Here is a 24,937-nt window from a genome sequence, read left to right on the forward strand (position 1 = left end):
ACATCTCATGGTAGAATCAGAATTTCATCATTTTTGAAACCTGTTACTAATAAAACTTTATTTTCTACATAAAAAATGTGTGTTTGACATTGTTTTCATAGGAGTTAACGGTATGTATCAAATAACGTATATATTTAATGATGCCAGAAGTCAAACAGCAGAGGGCGCTATATATACGTGTATGGTTTTTCCCCCGTTACACGAAAACACAAAAGAAAGGCATTCTATTTGTACAATAGAACGATAACAAGAATATTAATATGGTTACCAGGTATGTATGGCATCAGTCCTGTGAACTTTTCTTTGGTTAAAGAATTGTTTAATTTTTATTTTAAATGGATTATATATTCGGTATATATTACGGTGCAGTATATCAAAGAAGACCATCTATCTATATATTTTCTACACGTGAAAATCAGGAATGGTTTTATTTTAAAGTATCATTGCCATGGCCTTTTTAAATTCTCAGTTAGCCTATACTTTAACTTTTACTTTCGTTTTCCAAGTCTGGTCCAAATATCCATTGTTATAGTTTTGATAAAATGTTTAATTTTGTTTTGTTTGACTCAGCACTCAGCACTCACAAACTCACCACTCGCATTTTAGAATTCTAACAATACAACAAAAATGTTATTTTTTATGTATTTATTTATTTTTGTAATTGTGACAATGTCTAGGCCGTTTAGGAAAATAAATATACGACATAACAATAACAAATAATAATAGAATATGGTGCTAAGTAGTGAATCGGTATTATTCAATAGTGAATCAATCTCTCTCTCTCTCTCTCTCTCTCTCTCTCTCTCTCTCTCTCTCTCTCTCTCTCTCTCTCTCTCTACTACATAATGATCTTCTGTCCGTAAACACAGCCCCTCCATGTCCTCTCTGCTCGATCATTGTAAGAGACTGAGGTGACTTGGGCCAGTGGTTTTGTGTTCGCGGCTCATCCGTCAGGTGCAGCTCAGTGTGCCGCTATAGACCCGTGTATGTGTGTATGTGATGATCAGGTGTGTTAGCGCCTAGCCGCTAAGGCCACAGTGTGACGGACTCTCACCCGCCACAGCCACCAAACTCTGAATGTTTCTTATGTTTGTGTAAACCAAACAAGCACAGAGTGTGGGTTTCATCTGGAAAATCAGCTTTTCAAGGTAAGAAATCTACTTTTATGTATTCTATACTGCGAAGAAGCATTAGCAGGGACTATGCGGTTATATTAGCCTAGCTCTGTCTAACGAAGCACATGAGGCACTTTACGGTGCTTTTTAGTTTCACTTTACAATATAGAGTTACTTCAATATTTAGACACATGTTTTTATCGTGTATACGTTTAGAAGCGTCTATATTTGTTGTGTTGTGAGCTCCTCTGTGTCGTATTTGCTGTCTGGCTAAGCTAAATGCTAGCAGAGTTGACAACTAACGTTACAAGCATTTACGATTCGCTGTTCATATCTCCTTTATTCCTATGAAGATTGTGATTTTATGGAAGTAATGTGTTTAAAAATGTAACTTACTTATGTGAATATCATATTTTAGCTTTGAAATGCATCGCTGGTGTGGTACTATTGCATTAAAGAAAGCTTTGTTTTTCTCTTTAAAGAGCACAGGAATACTTTAAATGATGTTTTTCCTTTTAAGGAACAGAGATAACATTGGTGTGTGGTATTTCCTTCAGTGTTTATATTGTAACGCCCACTTATTTGGAGAGAGTACAGCAGGATCAGGGCTTTGTTGTAGTCAGTGGTGTAAACAGTGATTTTTACACACGTTCTTGGTAAATGTCAGGGCATGTTACAGTGAAGTGCACAAAAGATCCTATATGCAAGGCATTACTTTGTGTTGAAAACATGCCACTGACTTTTTTTCATAGGGTTTGATTAATTCCCTTGGCAAGGCATGATGTTAGTTCTATCTAGGCCACTGATCTTTACATTTAGACCAGGGGTTTTTAAACTGGGGTCCGCAAAAGAATGCTGGGGGTCAGTAGAAATGTTTACAGAAGAAGTGTTAAAAATCAATAGGTTATATAATAAAGAAGTAAATCAGTAAAGAATAATAAAAAAATTGATTAAAATAGATGAATAAATCAATACTGAACTGTGACAAATTGAAAACAATAATGTAAAAATAATATTTAAAAATGATAAAAAAGAATTGGATTAAATTATATAAATATAAATGAGTAAATAAAAATGAAAATAGATGAGTTAATAAATTAATAAATACAGTACTGTGATGAATAGTAAAAAGTAACAATGCAACTTTATAAAAACTAAATGTTGAATTAATGTTTTGTAAAAAAAAAAAAAAAAAAAAAAATCAGTATAAACTGTATACAAGGAAGTAAATAGATGCCTTTTAAATGTTTGGGTGGATGTTGCTCGCACAAGGATGATGATATTAGTGGCATATAAAAGATTGAAAACCCCTGATTTAGACTAGTGAAAGTGGAGGGAAGTGCTGAAGTCAACAACAGCGGACTTTGATCTAATCAGCAATTGCTGATTTCAACCGATAAGGTCTGTGAAAGGTGCAGGTCCTTGAATAGATTTCTTCACTCCATTAGGAAATACATCTGCAACGTGTCTGCTTCCATATCACAGTATGATAATTAATGTTCCTAAAGCAGTGAAAAGTTTTTTTTTAAACAAATGCGCATGCATGGACAGGTCAAAGGCAGCAGAAATTAATTCATTGAGGGTGGAGTGTAAAAGCATGTGTGTGTGAGATGGAATAGTCCCATATGCAGATGTTGCAGGGTTGCAGATTGAATCCTTGTAGGGTGAGTTTATGTCCATGCTTTCATTGCTTTGTATTTATTTATTTTCCTGCAGTCCACATTTCAGTGCTCCACTAAAGTGACTTGGACTTTATCATAGGATGATGTTTGAATACAAATAGGCTCAGCAGATTACAAATCACGTTGTCATGGAAGCAACTTGAATAATAAACTCATAAATAACAAAAATTTATTTTTTTTTCACGTGATTTCATCGTGGATGGATTTCATGTTGACTTAATTATAACTGGATCAAACTGGGATTCCATGCTTTTTCAGATGCGCCGAGATTAAATAAGTTAGGTGTGGTTCAGTGCTCTTTGGAACTGGAGTTGAAAATGCAAAGCCTTTGCTCCCTTGGAGTTGTCATTAGCGTGGTCAGATAGTTATACCGCTGTGCCATGCTTGTTCCATTTCTTAATTATTGATTTAACTGTACTTCAAGGGATATCTTCAAGTTATTATTTTATCTATTGTCAGGTGACATTATAATGTTTTGATTAATCAGATGATCAGACTAATTAACCCCACTGTGATGTAAAACAGGAAAAAGTCCAAGGGGTAAATACTTTATTATTACTGTAGTTTGTTCACTAACTCGCACATCCCTGACCAAATAACTGCAAAGCAATCTGTGCACTGCTGTGGTGGACTGTGGGAGGCAATGTGACCATTCCCTGAACATAACCTCCCACTTTTTTAATCATCATAACCTGCGTTTGAATGCAAGACAATTTGTCTTCTTTGTGAACCAATTTTGCACACGGTCAGTCAACATTTGGTCTGTGTTTGGCTCAAGTATTTGACCCCCACTGACTCATGCACAGTTTCCCCTGTTTGCCATCTGCACTTTTGTATGACTCTGACTCATTATTTATATACAAAGAGGAGCCACCTTTGTAAAACTGATATATATTTGTCTTAGGAGCAGTTTCTTGCTAGGTTTCTTGAACATTAAATGAAGAGTTTAAAGGTGCCATGTGTAAAAATTGAGGTAAAAATATCCAAAAAATGACCTACACGCATCAAAAGAATGAGAAGAAATAAGGGCGATGATGTCATTAAAAAAATGCCAAGTTATAGTGCTGCAGAGATATCAACCTTAATTAGCATTAGCATTACTAGCCACAGCCCGACAGGTGTCGTAATACCAGTTTCGGCCATGGGAGGCGGTATGCGGGCAACATAACCACCAGCCAACCTGCAATACACGAATAACTCGCACGGCTTGTGGGCGTACATGAACCTGATGTCAATCGTGTGGAAGGTACAGCCCACTACTTCATTTCAGTTCAGGGAAGAGAGCGGAAGGATGGCTGAAGCCCTTGGCAAGAGACACCTACCACCACCACCCGCTACAGGGACACAACCGCGCTCGGAATCACAAATCAAATCCGATAAGAAAAGGAGCCGAAACAGAGTAAACATCGGCACTGCTTTCCATCGCTGGAGACAACTGATGGACTTGAAAGAAATGAGGTTCGACTCCGAACTTGCATCATTTCTTTTGGATTGGTAAGTAAGATGCTGTTAGTATTTCGCTAGAAGTTTGTTTTATATGTTTGCGCATTTTTTTCGGGAAGTTATAACATAGAAATGTATCGAAGGCTGTTCGATAAACGTGCTAATGTTAGCGATGGCTAACCGTAGCTGCGTTTGATAATTAGCTAGCTATAACTTACCCACAGATCCGATCCGGTTTTCACCTGTTATCTACCAAAGCCCGTCTCTACCAAGCTGATGCTAAAATGTAACATTACCTAAGAAGCTTGAAATGTCTTCGATGATAATGAACCCGAGAGAGAGAGAGAGAGAGTCCCGGCCGCGCGCGCACTCACTCACTATATTCAGAGCAGTCAAGTTTTTGAAAGCGTGTGAAAAGAGTCAATTGCGTGTGTCTCACGGTGAATGCTTGAGAGTTGGCAGCTCTGGTTACGTTGGTTGGCGCTAGCTTGGTCAACATCAGCTGTCTGATGTTGACAGAATGCTGTCTGTCTAATTAATTTAATTCAAATAATGTGTATATACAACTCAAAATGTAATATGAACAAAACGAATATGAACATATTCACTGGTAAAGGTGAAGGGGAGTAGCTTGAAGATGTCAAGTTTCAAAATCACTTGACATCACCCAACGTTCATCTGGAGGCAAAACGTCCTTTAGGCTTTGGCTATGGCTCTAGGGTTGTTGTGAAGGTAGGGGCGGAGCATAGAGACTATGCCGTTTCTCGTTTGTTACTCTAGAGTAGACCAATTCACTTTATTGAGGCATACTGCCCCCATCTGGTATGGAATGTGGAGTATGACTTGATTTTTTTGCCAGACATTACACATGGCTCCTTTAATCAACAATAGAAATTCTGTCATAGTTTGCTCACCCCTGTACAATTCTTAAGGAGATGTCTAATACTATTTCATGCATTGAAAATCTGAATTCTGACTTATTTACACTGCTAAAGAGTTGGATTCTTATGCTAAACATGACCAAAGTCTCAAAAAAAAAAACTAGTTGGATGGAGTATTTCTGTGCCAAAGACACTCCTCTTACAAGTTTCGAAAATATATATATATATTTTTTTTTTTTGAGGATGGCCCTCAAAATGATCTTAAAGGGTGGAATTCCTTCTATGGGCACTTGTCCGGGAAGAGCGTGCACACACGCACCAACCAGAGCGAGAGCAGGAGCTTGCCCATCAACATGCTTCATTCGTTAATTCATTAGCCATTGTTAAATTAAGAAGAAACTGTGTATGTTATGTCCGCTGTGATAACATTGGCTCTTTGCATCTCACAACCAATCGCAATGGTGCAATGTAAATATGCACCTTGCATGTGAGCTTTGAAAATTATGGCTTATATCTTGAATAACAAACAACTTATATTTAGATACTAGATAAATCATTTGTCACAGAATAACAAGTTTACAGTATGAGATGTTAGATCAGCAATCTGTATATTTTACATTGTTTATTTTAAATGGTTAATCTATGTAATGCTGTGTTCTTTAATAACAACAAAATAATTCAGTATTTTAATGACAATTTTAATTAAGAACTATAATGCTGAGAACAAGATAATTCTGAAATCAACTACAGTTTGTTGCTCACAAAAAGGCTTTAGAAGACTTTGAATATAGTGCACAAGTCATACTTTTGTAAAGCTTGAAATCCTTTGTCAATGTATGCTTGTATTTTATAGGTAAGAGCTGCATGGATATTCTTTAAAATGTGTTACATGAAAGAAAGCCATATATATGGCTTTTTTTGGTGAAGTATCCCTTTAATGGAAAAGGCGGCTACAGAACTGAATCTAGTAAAAACAGAAGTGGGTTTTTGTCAGTTAGGGGACGTGTTTTGACAGAAAGCCCAGGCTAGTAGATTCTCATTGAGGAATAATCTGTTGCATCTGGAGGGCTGTTGGGTGGAGGCTGAATTTTGGCGTCTGTTGCGTGTGTGTGCCTCTAAAGGTGGGACGTTGCATCACTGGAGGGTCTGTTGAGGACACAAAAGCAGCGTTGTGCCCTGGTCATGTGATGCCTGTTTGGAAAGCTCCGACCATGTGATCCTGCCTCACAGAATGCTGAGTCGAACTTACAAATGCTGCCTCACCCTTGAGATGTGAGCATGATAGAAAAAGACTGAGAAGGGAAAGATACAGAGCCATTAAAGAAGGAAGACGTAGAGAAACAGGTGTGGATGACAAAACAGGAAATGAAAGCAATGAGTGCAACAACTCTACGGTGCAGACTGCGTGCAATTCTCATGTTCGGTCCTTACTCACTGTTTCTCTGATGGTGCTGTGGGGATGGTGGCTGTCTTCTGTGGAGTCAGTTTGTTGGAATGTGAAGATTTTGCAAGTCAAGAAGCAATGGCTGAAATGGACCAAGAACGTTTCCTAGGGAATTGGAATACGTCTTGGAATGAAAGGGGAACACTGTGGAATTCCACAGCTGCACCAGGAACAATAGGTTGGAAACAGATGAATTGCTGCTTGAATTTCCTTGATGTTATCTAATAACATAGCTTGTGCTGAATTGAAACATACCGTTTAAGTAATAGTACACTTATAAAGCTATTCAGGCAAAAAGTGATGATGAGTTATTGTAGGCTATATATATGTTGTCTGTTTATTTAATGAGCTGAAAATACAAGACAAGTTGTTCTTTAGCAGCGGTTATGGAGAAAGCTCTAATGGGGAAGCTGAAACTTGTCATTTTGTAATTTGCGGATAACATGATCCAGATGCATCTGTGAGGAAGTGTGTGTCACACTGTTGCCCCACCCCTATATGTCCTTGGACAGACTTTGTGATTGCGTTGCTGTGGCAATTGGGCAGGGAATTTATTAGAGCACTTTAACAATCTTTAGTGTCTGTTGCTACGGCGTCTTCATTTACTCTTCCTGATTAATGAGAGAAATAACAAACATCCGTGCTGCCATGAAGACGTTTTCCAAAAAATGTCTCATTTATTATGACCTTCTGAAACAGAACAGAAAATACATATATAAATACACACATAAATTTTAATGCGGATTAAAACGATCTCCGAAAAACTTGCAAAAAAGCATGCAACATGCAAGGTTAGTGGTTACACCATATGTGCCATTATTTAAGTGTACATGAACATGAATGAGATTTGAGAGCTGTAGTGGAGGGGACGATATGAAATGACTCCAATTTTTGTTCCAAACCAAACTGTATGAAAACAGAAGACTTGAGGTTTATCTCAGTTCGCTGTATATGTAGTCTGTAGTGCATTTACACTAATTTTAATTTTATCAAGAAGTACACTTCAAATACCCAAATAATGTACCTATTTATTAAAGGGGTGATACTTTACTGGAAAGTAAAAAAAAAAAAAAACACATTATTTTTCACATATTTTACCTTTATTCTACACTGCTCTGTCCCTTCTCTTATAAACGCGCTGGCCCAGTGTGTTGTGATTCGCTAAACCGTGCGCATCTAAACGTCACTCCCTCAGCTCAAATGCGTGTGTTGTAAACAATGACGTTGTCAATATTGCTAATCAATTTAAGCCCAATTGAGGCGCAGAGGATATTAGTTAAGAAGATCGCGCAGAACCTGTGCAAGCACACAGGAATGGTATGTTTTTTTTTTTTTGTTTGTTGTTGTCTCATACTTTTAAATATGCTGTTATTTGTAAATGCTACTGCTTACGTTAGCTTTTAATATATGGTTTTATTCTGATTAAAGCTTTAATACAGCACGGCAACCGCGCGCACATCCATGTTTAACGCTTTTCATAGCTTTGTGAAAAATATCTGTCTGTCTATACACAAAGTGTATAATTGGAACAGTTCATTGTTGGAGCTGAGCTGAAGATCTGAATGAGAGGGAGAGGGGGAGAGAGAGAGAGAGAGAGAGAGATGCAGAGCGTGGGTAGAGCAGGGGAACTCGAGGGGCAGAATTAAGAACTGCTGCTTTAGAACATTGATTTTGAAACTTGTGAATCCATTAGAATCATTAGAAGACAGAATCGCAATTCATATATGAATAGATATGTTTTTTGTGCACCCCTAGTTTTGATGGCATGGAATCAATTCTTCTTCATTATTTTGTGTATTTGGTGTAATGCAATGTGTTTATGCGGTTTAAGGTTCAAAAAACATTATTTTCCACATAATGTACATTATTGTTTCTCCTCTATGCCCTGCCTTTCTGAAATGCGTCGGTTTATACAAAGCTCATCGTTCTGAAAATGAGGTGTGCTCTGATTGGCTAGCTATCCAGTGCGTTGTGATTGGCTGAATGCCTCAAGCGTGTGACGGAAATGTTACACCCCTTACCACAGCGGTTCTCAATCTCAAGTTCTCACGCCCCGCTGCTCTGCATATTTTGCATGTCTGTCTTAGTTAACACACCTGATTCATATAACCAGCTCGTTAGAAGAGAGCTACGTGCATGAACTGCGTTCCGATTAATAGGATCCCTGCACCGTGTACATTGCTCCCTGAGCAGGGGAAATCCCTTGAAGTTTACTTCACTTCCGAACATTCATTCATGGATTTGCGCTGCCTGCAGCGTCTTCACCAGAGTATGTGAGTGGAGTGGAGCGGCAACAATTTCCCCTCCACGAGCATTTAGCAAGAGCATTTAATAGTCACTCCGCTCCAGCTCCGCTCAGGGTTCACAATTTCCTGCTCCACTCCGCACTCACTGATACCAGAAACACCGCTTCGCCTTCGCTCCGTGTCTAAAGTATTTCAGTATGTTTGGAATGTTATGTTCATAACATAGCCTATATTAAAATAAAAAAATAAAATAACAGGAGAGTTTCAAAGTGGCTTAGGCTATTGTGTGCAAATGTTTTTTTCCTACCACATGCTAAACTAATAACATGGTTGTCAGTATTAAAAGGTATAATTGCTGCTTTCTGCTGTGCAAATTTTGTGATGAAAATAACAGTACATTTTCGTCAGTTATTTTATCTACAGATCGATGCATTTCTTACAGATTTCTGCTCATTCAAAATCAGATACAGATGAAGTAGGACTGTAAGATTACATTTGTTTGAATGCATTATTGCGAAAGCGATTGCGTGTAAATGTGCTGTACCTGTTTAATTCATGCTTTAACCTGAAAATATTCAGTAAAAGGAACAGACAAACTCCTTGAAACTCTAGCCTGTATCTTCTCACTCAGCTATTGCCGTCATTATAACCTTCTGATTTGAGAGATCCATCTGTATCAAGCTGTAGCTAAATATGTTTAACATGTGAATTCTTGCTAAATATGCAGTTATATTACAGGCCGTTTGCATGAATTGTATTCGTGGTGGAGCGGTGGTGGAGTGAATGAAAACCACAACGCTCCAACTTTTAAAAAATCCGCTCCTCGCTCCAGTAAAAATCACACTGCTCCACTCTGCACTCCACTCCCACTCACACTCCGCTCTGCTCCGCTCCGCTCACATACTCTGGTCTTCACACACAGATGAATATGACATCTTATACCTCTGAAATTCATGTCTTGCACAATTTCATGCCCTTTGAATGAAACATATACACTCGTTTCGAACTGGAATCATGGCGGAATATCCAGTGATGTCCACTTCGCAGGACACTTACGGTCGAATAGAACAAACGTTGTACGTAATAAGAGGACTGGGATTGGGAAATGCTGCCTTACCATACTGTGATGCTGTGTGACAAGACAAAAACAGTACAATAACCCATTATGAACGAGGCATTTGTTGCATCCAGTGGGGACATAATTACTGATTATAATGACTTATACTGTGTTTTAGTATTGTGCTGCGTAAACATAAAACCATGTCTGTATTTGTGATCGGACAAACAACAAGCACTACTCTACACTGCTTAAAACTCACGTTTGAACCATCGTTGGCAAATTCTTTAAATCTGTAAACGTACTTTGTACTTACAGACTGTGTCAGAAGCGCCAGACTATCTGCAAAGTTGTAACTGATACACTTTATAGAAACAGACACCGCCATTGTAGGCTACTCTCACAGGAAACAGTTCTCGTCCTCCATAAAATGCACTGCACACATCTGAATATTTGGGTTGAATACAACAGTGTTGTAAATACAACTTAACCACTGATTTCTAGTTGTGTCCTCTTTTGGAAGGCAAAACAAAGTAGCTTCACTTTCACAACGAAACTCAGCATCTCCACGACAACAGCGAGAATAAAAGTTACAGCTTCTTTCTTTGTGTGAACATTTGGGTGGTGTTATGCAAATCTTCCTACGTCATGACGTAGACATGTGGGGGTGTGTTAGAATGAGCCGTTTTAGGGGGGCGTGGTTGACTTAACTTTTATAAAGAATATCTCTTTGGATTTGACACTTTAGTCTTTGTAACTTTACAGATCTTCTTTATGCACCAAGAGCTTGTAACACTCCAAAGAGAAAGAAAAAATTTAAATCACATCATATGACCCCTTTAAACATCAGATAACTAAAACACTAATTTGAGAAATAGCAGAATGCATGTGAAATCTCATTGTAATACAAAAGAAGAAAAAAATCATTATCACTGGTGGTATTCAGTGTAGCTAGAATAGTTTATGCATAATTGCATGGTTCTTTTTTAAAACATATTTAACCTAAGGATTTACATCTTTCATTTTCAGTGGTTTGAGAATGTGGATGTTTCCACTGTGTTGCGTCGCTGTGTCACTTTAGCTGTCTGGAGCATGGTTGCAGTCACTCAATAATTTAGCTGCTAGACTGTCCCGCTGACGCTTCTTGTTCCCCTCCCATTCTTTCTTTGTAAGAAGATAAATTGAGAGAGACTTAATCTGCTTTTTTTTTGCAGCTGCAGTAGTTGTCATTTCAGCTCCACAAACCAAAGTATGTTGGCTGTTGCCATGGCCTTAGTATTTCACTGGCAGGCTTCCTGTTTTGGTGTTCTGTTCCTTAGCAAGAGGGAGTTTCCTGTTGAACCAGACTGAGAGAACAGGAGAGAACAGGAGAGCAGGTTGCTTTGGCTCTGCACATAAGGTTTATGAAATGTTGTTTTTACAGTGCTATTGATCTTTTTTTCACTTTAGCCTTTTGTCTCTTATTCTCCTATGTGACTGCAGTCCTGGAGTTTGCCACAGGGGGTCAGCAGAGTGTGGGGTATGAGTCATGACATCTGTGGTGCTTGTAGACAGTGGAGGAGCGGTGGTGGAGTATGTCACAGCAGTGGACGACCATTTAACGGTAAGATTTTTACCACTACAAAATAATTTTTTAGCATAGCTATACCTTTATATTACTTGGCTGCTGGTCTCGCATTAAAATGGCACATCCACAGGATTTTTCAGGACCGTATGATGTTCTCAAATATGGCGAGCTCCAATGTGATTGGCTGACATTACGCAATTTGCAGGAGTTAGGCTTTCCATAATTTTGCACGGTCATATTAACTACTGGCCTGATGTTTGTTGACTTTGTAGTTTATTCTGGCAGGAATTAACTGAAGATCAACCAATCAGAATAGAGCTTGCCAGATTCAGAAAGTGTTTACCATTTTTGTGTGCAGTTTACATCAGATGATCGATGAGACGGAACAGTAAAGTCTGATGTTAAGTGTTAGAGTGCTCCTCTATGGTGTGAACCATTTTAAACAAAATATTGAATGAGAAAACAGACGGCTTTGATTTTAACGCACTTCCTTGGCATCTCATTAACAGAGAAGGAACACCATTGTAATGTGGAAGCAAATTTTCAGATTTTGATTAAAGGTTATGAAGAGATTTTTTTTTTTTTTTTTCTGTGCATAGATGATTTGTTCTCCACTAGACTATTTGTATATTTACTGTTTTAATTTTAGTTTGTCATCTTGTCTTTTTTTTATTAATTATTTTATTAATTAAAAAAATAATTAATTTGTCAGTTTTAGTAATTTTAGTATTTCAACTTATTTAATTTAGTTGCCAAGTATCTTTCGTGTTTCATTTAATATTTATATTTCACAGGGCTCCAAACAAAAAAAAATTAAGTAGCCATAGACTTTTTTTTATGTGCCACAGAATAAATGTGTTTTATTATTATTATTATTATTATTATTATTATTATTATTATTATTATTTACATTTTAACATTTCAATCATACTGTCATGTTTATGTGTCGTCTTTTCTTGGCATTTTAATCCATCTTCAAGTCAAGTCACTTTTATTGTCACATAACCACAGCACATGCTCTGTATGTATGTACTGTACATGTGGAAGAATTGACAATAAAGCAGACTTGACTTGACTTGACATGTGCCTTGGTGAGTGAAAATCTTGGGAGCGTGCTCCAGAAATTGTAGAAACAATTTACTTATAACCATACAGACTTCAACAGATGAAAATCTGCAATATGCACATACATATAGTCAGTACACACAGTGACATACTATAAGACATACTTACAGTTAGCAGCACTACACATTATACACTATACACATTATGTACACATTCTACATTATGTAGACATATATATGCATAAAAATATGCTAAGGTGCAACAGATTGTACATGAACTGGATGAACAGAAAATGTCATGGATGTGCATTGGATGGTATCCAGTGGTAGCAGGTAGATTATTGTATTAAATGCAGTGTGTATGTATAGTCCAGTATTGATCTGTTGAAGGTAAAGTGCAGTGTGTGGCATACCATATTGTGGGAGTATGCTGTAGGGTGTATTAGTTCTGACTGTTCATTAGTCTGACAGCCTGAGGGAAGAAGCTAACCCTCAGTCGGCTTGTGCGGGATCGGATGCTGCGGAGGGCAGCAGGGAGAGCAGTCTGTGGGACGGGTGACTGGAGTCACTGATGATCCTCCGGGAATTCCTTATACACCGCCTGGTGTAGATATCCTGGAGGGACAGTAGATTAATCTTGTAGATTAAAGTGGGAACTAAATGTCTTTTCCAACTTGAAATATACAGTCATGCATTGTTTATTACACAGAATCTGCACCAATATCATGGACCATAAGCATCACTTGGCCACGGAGTGTAGTTTGGGCTCCTCCTCTGCATCCTGTAAATGTTGTCATACACTCTTAAAAATAAAGGTGCTTAACGATGCCATAGAAGAATCTTTTTTGTCTAAATGGTTTCAAAAAAGAACCTTTAACATTTGAAGAACCTTTGTTTGACAAAAGTTTTGTGGTGAAAGAAGGTTCTTCAGATTATAAAAAGTTGAGAAAGAGATGGTTCTTTAAAGAACCGTTGACTGAATGGTTCTTTGTGGAACCAAAAAAATATTTCTGTAAAGAACCCTTTAAGCACATTTATTTTTAAGAGTGTATGTCTTTCACACTTTCAGCCTGTTTTTCTTAATTAGTAAAATGCAATTTTATAGGAGGAGTTGAATCATGTAGACAACAGGTTAAGTAAAAATATTAAAATGCAATAGCGCATAAATATAGCAAAATGCTGTTTAATACACAAACATAACAAAAGATGTGATTGCAAAACAATCAGGAAAAAAGGCATAACATGCAAATTTTTAAGTTATAACATGTAAATACCAGTGGCGACCTCAGCAAAATCTTCACTCGCAATTTAATATTAATGGTCGCAAATGTGACCGTTTTAGTCGCAGTTTGGAGTTTTGGAGTTTCATATTATTTGCCCTTTATTTCAGTTACTGAAAATTAATTTTAGTTAAGAATAACAACACTGATGTGTGCTAACAGAGTAAATGAATAACATGCGTCTCAAAAAAGTGAAAATTGTTATTTGTATTGTGGTCATTTGACATGTCGGTCAGAACATCTTTTCCTTGTAAAAGTAGGCAGTTTTGGTCCGAATCAGCTGCAGAGTGGATCATGTGATGCCAATATTTAAAAATAACTAATTACTATTAATTAGTAAATTACTAATAACTATAAGGTTTCAATAATATTCATAACCAGGGAAATATACACCGCAGTTAAAAAGATAATGACACAGGGACAATATCATTGGAATCACCTTCAGAAAGATTTTTTTTTTTTTCAGCTGGTGAACAATTAAAACACTGAAAGCCAATCTGCAGCATATGCTTATAATAAACAGAATGTTATAGTGCACTGGTGTGGATGTTAATATAGTTAGCATTATAGTTATATTTGTTGCAAAATCTGTGAAAGTCCCTTTAGTGTTTCGTAGAATTGTCCAAAGTGTTCATTTCAGTGTAGTAAAACTTCACAGCGACTCTTGAAATCTTATTTATTTAAATTTTTTTTTTTAGAATTAATGTTTAGAAAGTTTATTTTTAGATTTCAGGTTTCTTCTTGTTCATGAAACCTCTGTTCTCGGTCTAGGAGGAGGGTGTGTATGAGGTTGAGGGCGAGATAGAGGGAGAGGTGGAGTACCCTGCGGTGATCGTGGAGCCGGTGCCTAGTGCGCGGTTGGAGCAGGGCTTCGCTGCTCAGCTGCTGGTGTATGATGATGAGACCTACCTGATGCAGGGAGTCGCTGAGGAGCAGGAGGTGGAGACTGAAGTGCTGGAGACAGGTGAGAACACTGTTACCACATAACTTTTTCCACATTTTCACTCAACTTATACAAACACCTGGCTAGGCTTCAGCATCACTGCATGGAGACATATACACAGTATTCAATGTAAGCACACTAATTAATGCTCAGTTACACTACCTCATTGGCTTAGATAGAAAATCTGAAAGACTGCGATTTAATGAAATAAATATATATATACTGCATGTTTTAGAGCGAATCACCGCACTTTGTTCATTTACATGCAAGCATCTCATTAATCAGTGTTTTCAGTGTTCCGTACAAACTCATCTCTGCATGTGCTGTGAATTTGGGTTGCTTATAGACACCCTGCAGTTTTCCACCAAAATAAAAGCTCTGTGGCATAATGTTGGAAAGGAATTACAACAGACATAAATACTAGTAACGAATTTTACTGTTGTTCTGTTGTAAAATAAAATAATTATTATTACATTAAATACTTGTTTTTTTTATTTTGCAGTATTAATGTATATATTGATTTATAATTTGAATCATACTAGAATAAAATATTTTAATAATTTATTATTATTTATTATTATTAGTAGTAGTAGTAATATTGTATACTCATATTAATTGGGAGGGTTCTTTTCATGTCCTTTCCTGATCACATGCCTTAATAAAGGACCTTTTTTTTTTTTAGAAGCATTCCAATTATTGACACACATTTCATTACAAAAAAAAAAAAAGAATATTGTATGCATAATTCGATATACATCAACTTCTAGCCATTCAAAACACAATGAAGTCCCCATTAAAGTGGCAGAAACTTTACCACAACTACCAGACTTACGTAATGTGATTTTGTTCACTCATGCTCTCTATTCTAGATTGCATGTTAAAAAAGATTTTGAATCCTGTGATTTTCAGTAGTTGCTGTTGGCAGAGAGACTTTATTTGTAACCAGCATTATGCATTTGTAAACCTGAATCGCCCAATGAAAATACTTTATGGGTGGATGTTGATGGACATTAAATGCTACAGGGAGAGTAGACTATAATAGTTGCACATTGCTTTCTTATGTCTCTCTTATGTTAATAGGTATGTACCCTGGTTATTTTGGTGCTTGCAGACTATGTGTTATTATACGTTGTATATAGAACGTCGTCCCTATGGGCTAGGATTTATGGGCTATTTAGTGATGAATCATTTCAGAGGGTAACCACATAAGCATGATTCTGCTAGAAAATCAACCATGTCGCCCAATGATAGCTTTCTTGTTTTGGTTACAGTTACCATCAGCCAAACACAGGGCTGCACTTCTAATTTTACAACTAATTTCTGATCAAAATTGCACTGCCATAGATAAAAAATACAAAATAAATAGTTTACCCCCCTCATTGTATGGGAAAAAACAATGAAAGTAAATGGTGAGTTTTTTTAATCCTCTGCTTCTGTATTCCACTAAAGAAAGTAAGTAATGGTTAGGAGCAACATGAGGATGAGGGCGTATAAAATGTGTAGATTTGTCAAGGTCCTGTCTTGTGATAAATCTCTACTGCCCTCTTGTGGGCACTCTCTGAAGTGTTGCGCAGAATATGGTCATTCGTCTCATAATACATTTTGGAAGTATTATAAAAATAATAATAATATTTAAAATGCCAATAATTAAGTCACTTATACTTAATACTTATAAGTGTCACGTGACATTATAATTCCCCCGCCCCCTTATTATTCGTCCAGTAATATTTTAGATTCTTTGATATCACAGTTACAAAAAATGCATAAAGGATAACATAGAGATGTTTAATATGAAGATGCTTATAAAGAATGTCCCTCTAGATAAGAATGAAATACAAAATACGACGCAAAAAAGGGAAAAGAAACGCACGTTCGTTTCTATTTAGTTTTTATGGTTTATATATATATATATATATGATACTTTGAGATCATTGTTTAAAGTGCTTAAAAGACAAGATGTTTATGAATATTTTATTTTTTTTAATTAATTATGTACCACTTGTTAATAATAAAATACAAAATAAGACGCAAAGAATATAAGAAATGCTCATATAATTTTCTCTTCATAACTTTTCAATTATTTATGTTTAAGATACTTTTAGATAACAGCCGAAAGTAAAAAAAAAATAATAATAATGTTTAGCAATATTTTATAAAGAATATCCCTCTTGACAGTAAAAAGTTTTCACTAACTTCAATAAATTCACTTTGTAGAGAATTTTAGATTTCCCGTGTTTTAAAATACTTGTGTGCCTAATTTTAACTTTTGGTTTTAAAAGATTTAAAAAGTATTTTTTTTTTTTGTAAATGCTCTTGACGTACATCGAACGTAACGAGGAGCGCGGGGAGGATTTCCTGTGTTTGGCGCGGAAGGATCTGTTCGCTTTTGAGTTTGTGGAGATTTCCTGTGGAGGCGGAGCGATACGTGAGTCGTGCGTCTCTAAACGCTTTCAATGCGAGTCAATGTGAATTCTGCACCTCTGGACGAAACATGGCGACGTCGCTGCATGATGGACCCGCTAACCAGCTCGATCTGCTTATCCGAGCAGGTAAAAAGACCAAAGCGCTAGCTCATCCTCGCCAGCGTGGCTTTGTTTGAGGCGCAGCAGAGCGGTGCTTGCGCCGCATCGCTGAGATCCGTGAAGTTGTGCTGTAAAGTAATGGAGGGCATTTCAGGAAGTGATCACCTTGGTTGGCAACCTGCATGGCGTTGCCTAATTTTCTTATCTGTATTTTGGAGTGCTGAAAAGTAGCGTGAAGGCGTGTGTGTTGTGTTATGCGTGAGCAGCGTGCACAGTGTTGAGTTTGCACGGCGCAGAGGGCGTTTTAAATGTGGACTGTGTTAGAATAACGGGTTTCTCTGGAGGTGGTGCGCTGCTCTGAAACCAGGAAGTGGGAGAGATGTTGTCTTCCCTACGTCTTTGCCACGCTGTCTGGAGTCGGAAGGACACCGAGTTTTATTTTTATCTCTGAAATACAGCTTACTAAAAAGTGAATTTTAGTTAATCTATTGAGTGCATTTTATCTTTAATAAAATAGCGCCTGAGAGCATATTGGTTTATTTTGATGCTTCATCGTCAAAGGAAATGTGGCATATCGGATGAAAAAAAAACACACACGCGGAGCCACTACAGTATAACATTTTGATTTATTAATATTATCATGTATGTCGAAAACATTGAGTTTGAGTAATAAAATCCATGTTTGCTTCATGTCGCAGATGTCCCGTTATCTAAACGTGGTCGCACTGCTTTCTGCACATTTCAGCGCTCGATGCTAAGCTCAGTGAGCAACGTTTATCGCTTAATTATTCATTTAAACGTCACTTTGTCTTTTATGGCCTGAAATGTATTGCTGTAACTGTCGAGTGACTTTTTTTCCTGTGAATGTTTAGATTTTAGAGCTAATTTGATGGCGGAAGCATTGTTATTCCACTGGGCTGTCTTAATTTTGAGTGACAGCGCTTGTTGTCCAATAGTATTGGCGTCGCGTTCGAAATCCTACACCTGACCAATCGCCTTGCCTTTTTCATGGGGCGTTGACCAGAGAAGAGGCCAATCAGATTCGCGGCGGGGATTGAGTGGCAGGAAGCTCGGAGAGCGTCTTCAGAAAGAACTGGAGGGAAAGCATTGACGACTGTAAACACGGAAGTGAGGAGGGACAGCACTACTTTCTAGTGGACCGCTATTTTAGTGACAGAAAAATAGTACCACAATATTAAGCCTTCTGTACTGATTGTTTACCATTTGCTGAATTATTGCTAATAATAATGTATTTATTATTATATGAACGGCAACAATGACGTGATTAGATATTTAGCAGCTGTTGTAGTGTTTTATGAACATTTATGTGAATGTTCATTACTTGCTCTTATCGTCAGAAGGTAATTTATTTGTTTAAAGAGCTTTTAGTATTGTTTTGACTTTAGTTTTTATTTTAGTTTATTCTTGGATAAAAACATACTTTTGAAGAAGCTGTTTGGCCTCTTTAAGGAATATTTAAATCATAAATAAAAATAGTAAACAGTTATCATCCTCCTGTTCTTCCAAAAATTATGGTATGGAACAACATGTAAATTAGTAATATATTAGGGTGAGTAAATTATTTAATATATTTTGTGTGTGAACTATTATTTTAAATGTATATCTGCAAGGACTGAAAGATATAACGCTTGTAGTTCAAAACGAATGTTATAATTTTTTTTTCTCTTTTATAGTAATTGTTTGAAAGCCGGCCATATGCAGAGCATGTTAACTCTGCAGTGTGATCATGTACATCATAAGCTTTTTGTTTTAATATCTACACTATGATTTGTGTCCTGTCTCCAAGGGCAGAGCTGTCTGAATACAGGAAGTAAATGCATGCCGGGTCACCCATTCTAGAGGACACAGTGTGTGTGTGTTTATGACTGTGACTGCCTAAAGATAGCCCCTGTGTGCAGCAACAGACACACATAGCCAAACATGGGCAGGCTCAGGTTGTAATGGGAGTTGAGTGACGGCTTGGATAGACTGGCACAGGTGCTAGTGGCTCTAGATGTTAACGTCAAAGGGAGCAGGGCTGGAGGTTCTGTCCTATATATGCATGAACTGCTTGTCTGAGATCAGACCCTCCGCACCTGTTTCTAAATAAGTGCATCCAAGGAAGTGACTTGTCAGTTAGCAGATGCTTTTATCCAAACCGTCTTAGAGCACACTGATTGGGCAGGTATGACCTCTGGATCTCTTTAGGTGCAAAGGCAGAATCTCAAGAAGGCTATAGTTCAGAGGTTGCACTTTTGTATTAATAGGTCATTAAGGGATTTGCATATAATGTTCTCTCATAACCAAATGTGTTGGTTATATTTAGTGAATCCTTGTTAGAGTGCTCAACTTGCATTGTCTGTCACTCATGTCAACTCTTTAACTTTTGATTATTTGCAGTGACAAAGTGACTGGAAGTCATCTTTTCAGTGTTAACTCCTCTTTAACTAGTAGTGTTTTAAAGCTCTTAAGTACCATATTAAAGTGTCAATCACACACTTGATTTAGTCTCCATACTAAATGGATGTCACTAAAATGATGTTTAACCATAAAGGTTTTACAAGAGTAAAAAAATAAAAATAAAGAATTTAAGTAACTTTTTGTTTTTGATTTATAGCCATTGCTAAACCAGTTTTCTCGTCATCCATGCTTAAACATATCACTCAATCTGTGGGGTTGGAATTTTTTTTTTCTTCAAATATTAGGATATTGAGTAAGCATTAATGCACGTTTTCTATCCACTAGCACCCTCTATTGTCAGTTAAGTGTACAGATATTCAATTTGAAACATGAGGTTGCTTGTGTACAGTCCAGTGCATGGGGCATTTGATAATTACACCACTGTTCAAAAGTTTAGGTTGGGAAGATTAAAAAAATAATTAAGCTTATTTAGCAATGGTGCATTCAATTGATCAAAAGTAACCTTAATATGTTTATACATTTACAAAAGACTTCTTTTTCTGAAAATTCATCTTTTCTTGGAGAGGAATAAATTACATTTTAAAGTACATTAAAGTTGAAAAATTTATTTTATTATTATTATTTTATTTATTGTAATAATAGTTCCCACTATTATTGTTTTTACCGTATTTTTGTCTTTTAAAGTTTTTGTGTGTGTGTGTTCTGTCTGTTGCAGTGGAAGCATCAGTTCATGGCTCTGTACAATGCTCTGACAAAACCATTGAGGCTGCTGAAGCTCTTCTACACATGGACTCTCCCTCCAGCTTGCGAGGGGACCGGAGCCCAGGTGAGCACTGCTCTCTCACTTCTAGCTTCCACATCACAAAACAAGGCACTGTTGTAGATAACCATGCCATGGGGAGAACATGATTTCCAAGATTGTATTTTCCTGCTTTGTAGAGGTATTTGTGCCTCCATGTGTCAACACTTCGGAGTTCCTGCATGCTGCCATGCGACCTGATGTGCTGACAGAGACAGTGGTGGAGGTCAGCACAGAGGACTCGGAGCCCATGGAGGTGGTTACGGTTCTTCACGAGCCTGAGATGCTGGAGACGGAACCCAACAAAAGAAGAAAATGTGAGAACATGAACATTGGCAAAGGCAATACTCAGATTATTTTTTTAGTTAAATGGGATGTCTGTGAATATATTTTGTTAACTTCATTTATATTTATTTAATTAACTTTTAACTGTTGTTTAATCTTTTCAGCTGGGCGAAAACCCAAACCCCATCACATTTCAAACGGATCTCCAGACCTGGGCATCAAAAAGAAGTCTAGAGAAGGGAAAGGTGTGTCTCATACATTCAGTGTTGTATGCATTATGTGCTTAATAATTGGGTGAGGAAACATCTGGGACATATTTAACTGCAAAGTCAAAAAGGAACTGTAATGTAATATACTATAATTTAATTTTTTTTCTCATTTGATGTATTTCTGTTGTACATTGTATACATCATGATAGTATACATTATACTAAATTTTGGGTAATCAGTACTTTAAAGAGCAATAAACATGTAATTGTAAGGATTACACTATTGATTAAAATATATATATATAATAAACATCAGTATATAAAATTATTATTTAATGACTATATTTGATGACGTGTTCTTAAGAGGATTTGTGACATCCATGGCAATATTTATTTTTAAATGGAACCTATTAAATTGAGTTTCTACATCTGTTGTGTTTTGCTACATTGTCAGTGGCTGTTTATTTGCAAGTATTAATCAGTTGAACTTTTGTTATTTCTTTTTTCTTACAGGAAGTACATACCTGTGGGAGTTCCTGTTGGACCTGCTGCAAGATAAGAACACCTGTCCCAGATACATTAAGTGGACACAGAGGGAGAAGGGCATCTTCAAACTGGTGGACTCCAAAGCGGTGTCAAAGCTCTGGGGCAAACACAAGAACAAACCAGACATGAACTATGAAACCATGGGCAGAGCTCTCAGGTGAGGAGCTTGTGTGTGCAAACACTAGAAGATGACTTTTTCCAACACGTCTTACAATGCCATATTGACTAGTTGCAGTTGGTATCTATAATTAGAACTAATGTTGTCTTTGTCTTTGTCTCTCTCAGGTATTACTATCAGAGAGGTATCTTGGCTAAAGTAGAGGGTCAGAGGCTGGTGTACCAGTTTAAGGAAATGCCTAAAGACATTGTCGTGATCGATGACGATAAGTGTGACCCTGGTGATGACGTAATCGGAGTGAAGACCTACGAGCGCGTTCCTCCCTCATCTGACACTTTATTGGCAACTGACCTCTCCAAAACCCCTGCTATCTTGAGAGGGGGCGGTAGGACTGTGGTCCATCCGGGTTCCCCAAAAGCTAAAGCTGCGCTCACTGCAACTCCTCTTCAGCGCATTGTAACAGTCTCTGCGTCAACTGATCCATCACAGCCGTCCCATGCCACCATTATTCCCAATGCCAATGCACCCAGGTAACCAGTCTTAAATTTATGTAAAAAAAAAAAAATGGATTTTTCGACTGTTTTGTTTTAAAACATAATCTTGTGTCCAGGACTGTGCGGGTTGCTATGCAAGTGCCGGTCGTAATGACAAACTCCTTGGGACAGAAGATCTCCACGGTGGCCGTGCAGTCAGCGAACTCTTCACTCTTCACTACAGCGCCCACCAACACCGGCTCAGCAACCGGTGCAAACGCACCCAAAGTCCTAATCCAGACCATGCCAACGATGGTTCCCGCCACGGCCGAGAACGGTGACAAGATCACGGTCCAGCTCGCCAAGATAATCACCATCCCCGCAAGCCAGCTCACGCAGTGCCAGCTACAGGCCAAACCGGGCACCCCAACGGGCATCAATCTGATGGGCGCCCCCCTCGCTGTCCGAGCCCTTGCGCCCATGTCAATGGCACCGGGGGCGCAGGTGGTCAGATTGGCAGTTCCAGCCCAGCAGAGTCCAGCTCGGGCGAAGACGCAGGTCCCCGTTTCAATCCAGACGCAAACTCAAGTCCCAATCTCCGTTCAGACGGCATCTACTCCGGTGTCAGTTCCAGTTCAGATCCAGATTCAACAGAGCCAGCTTTCTCCAAAAGCAAAAAGCGCAGAATCGAAACCCGACAGCACTTCGGCAGAACAGCCTGAGCAGAACAATCCCACACAGGAAGCAGCAGCAGTTGTGATAGAGGAAAGTTCAAATCCACGGTCTGAAGCAGAGAGCTGAAATGTGATGCCTTTTTGTCAGTAATGAACATATACTTATGAACTTATAATGCCCAGATACCATTCAATCACATTCTGGGAGTACAAACTGGAGATTTGTTGACTTGTACAGTTTCAGAGTTCAATTGTGGTTTCATTTTATGTTAAAAAGAAGAAGAAAAAAAAAATCAGGCAAAGGCCACAATTGTCACATCATGTGGATTAAATCTGGATGTCCATCATTTTAATTATGAGTTGTTAAAGGGACCAATGTAAAGGACACTACATTTCTATTTTTTTTTTTTTTTTTTAATCTAACTTTGACACTAATAACAGCTAAGCAGAACACTAAGCAGTGAGTAGTTGAAGTAGTCAAGTATGTGTACCTTTGAGGGAGGATAAATTCAACTTTTTATAACTTGTATAAAGTATTTTTTTTCTTTAACATTTAAATTGCGAGGCAAAACCAGCAGATTCTTTTGACGATCACTGTGAGCACACACTTCTCCCCGTGTTTCACAGGAACGTGTCGATTCTCCCTCCTCCTCTAGTAAGGGAAGAAATGGACTTTGTATATATGAATTATACAGTTTACTGAATTTATAAACAATGCAGCCTTAGAACGGTTTCGTTTTTGTCGTTATTCTTTTAAGTCAAGCTTATTAGGCTTTTGTGTTATGCTCATGTTTTGTTCAGTGTTTTTTTTTTTTTATTTCCCTCACACATTGTACCAAGTACAGTATTATTGGCAAACAAACTGCAAAGCATTTTTGCATTCTCATCTCAGTCATCCAGATAAAAAAAGAACATACTGATTAGGTTTAAGTACATCTGGATCCAAATCCTGGAATGATGCCAAATTTTAAACAACAAAAAGGTCAATCATCAGCATGCATCCTCAGTTCAAATACATTTGTTGTGCATTTTTCTTTTGATTTTATTAGTCCTTAAAGAGGGAGAACAAGATGTTTGTGTTCAAAATAATCTAGTTTGTATATTCAACATTTGAAGTATATTCTATTTTGTTGTACTCTTGTTTCAAAGTGTACTCGAGTAGATTTTACTCAAATACAAAAAATATTCCTGAATTTGAGTGGTGTTGTTTTTGATATATCTGTCAGCTGCAGAGCTGTTTTGTCTGTTGTGTCTTGGGTCGCTTTTTTATGATCGAGTTTTCTTGGTGGTTGGGCCGCGGTCATGGAATAACTTCCCTTTAGAGATTAGACTCGCCCCTTCTTTAAATCTCTCTCTTAAAACATGTTTTGTTTTTAACCTAGATTAAAAATGAGTGGGAATTACCAATAGTTTTCCACTAAAACATTCTTTGAAAACTGTTTGTTTTTGTGCATAGATTCATACATCCATTTTACAGTAAGTGGAGGTTAACAACTGCTTCGCAACCAATTTTTTTAAAGTTCTGGGGCTGGTTGCATAAACTATGTTAAGACTGTCCTAGCAGTGATTCATTAATCTTACTTTTAGTGTTAAAAATTAGACGACTAAATGAAGACTATATTATGCAACCAGCCACTGTGTGACTGCCACTAGGTGCTAAAACGCAACAATCCTATGCAAATGTCAGAGACAAATATGGTTTTTGGTGAATTACAGCTCTTTTTTTTTTATCCTAGGAAATACAAACTAGGGAAAAAAGCCATATAATAATTGCAGAACAGAATTTGGACTATGTTTGATACCCATTGACAATAAAAATAAAATCTAATTTTTATATGACAAGCTGGGTCAAAGAGACAAAACAAACTGCACAGCAAACGCAGAAAATCTGACCACAGACTAAAACCAACCAGACCTAGTGAACACAGCCTAAAGCCAGATAGTCCTTGCCAACAAAAGAAGGCAAGTTAGGCCCCAAGTAAGTGCACTGAAAATGAGGTAGAAACGGAGTTACACACTTCACTTTATACACCCACACAAAATATGAGCACATGCTTTACTGGTTTTGCATTCTCGCAAAAGAGATTTCAGTGGAAATCTAGTCATTGTGCTACAGTCTGCAGCTAGAAGTTGTAGGGCTGCACAATTAATCGAATTTCTAATCGCGAT

At 37.5% G+C, this 24,937-nt stretch overlaps 1 protein-coding gene across 7 annotated transcripts; it reads left to right on the forward strand.

Moving 5' to 3' along the window:
- Positions 1 to 840: 840 nt before the first annotated feature.
- On the forward strand, positions 841 to 23,961 carry elf2b (E74-like factor 2b (ets domain transcription factor)). Of its 7 annotated transcripts, none has more exons than XM_042716780.1 (9): positions 841 to 1,148; positions 11,351 to 11,471; positions 14,551 to 14,743; positions 20,381 to 20,491; positions 20,605 to 20,805; positions 20,914 to 20,994; positions 21,471 to 21,660; positions 21,789 to 22,151; positions 22,232 to 23,961. In XM_042716780.1, exons 2-9 carry the CDS (start codon positions 11,397 to 11,399, stop codon positions 22,893 to 22,895), a joined length of 1,878 nt encoding a protein of 625 aa, XP_042572714.1. In that variant the 5' UTR covers positions 841 to 1,148; positions 11,351 to 11,396; the 3' UTR covers positions 22,896 to 23,961. The 7 variants fall into 7 exon arrangements, with proteins under 7 accessions (XP_042572714.1, XP_042572718.1, XP_042572717.1 ...); XM_042716784.1 differs by having other exon boundaries at positions 842 to 1,148; positions 20,605 to 20,781; XM_042716783.1 differs by lacking the exon at positions 841 to 1,148 and adding an exon at positions 2,364 to 2,779.
- Positions 23,962 to 24,937: the final 976 nt, after the last annotated feature.

Source organism: Cyprinus carpio, chromosome B1 (genome assembly GCF_018340385.1).
Source record: "Cyprinus carpio isolate SPL01 chromosome B1, ASM1834038v1, whole genome shotgun sequence".
Lineage (NCBI taxonomy): Eukaryota > Metazoa > Chordata > Actinopteri > Cypriniformes > Cyprinidae > Cyprinus > Cyprinus carpio.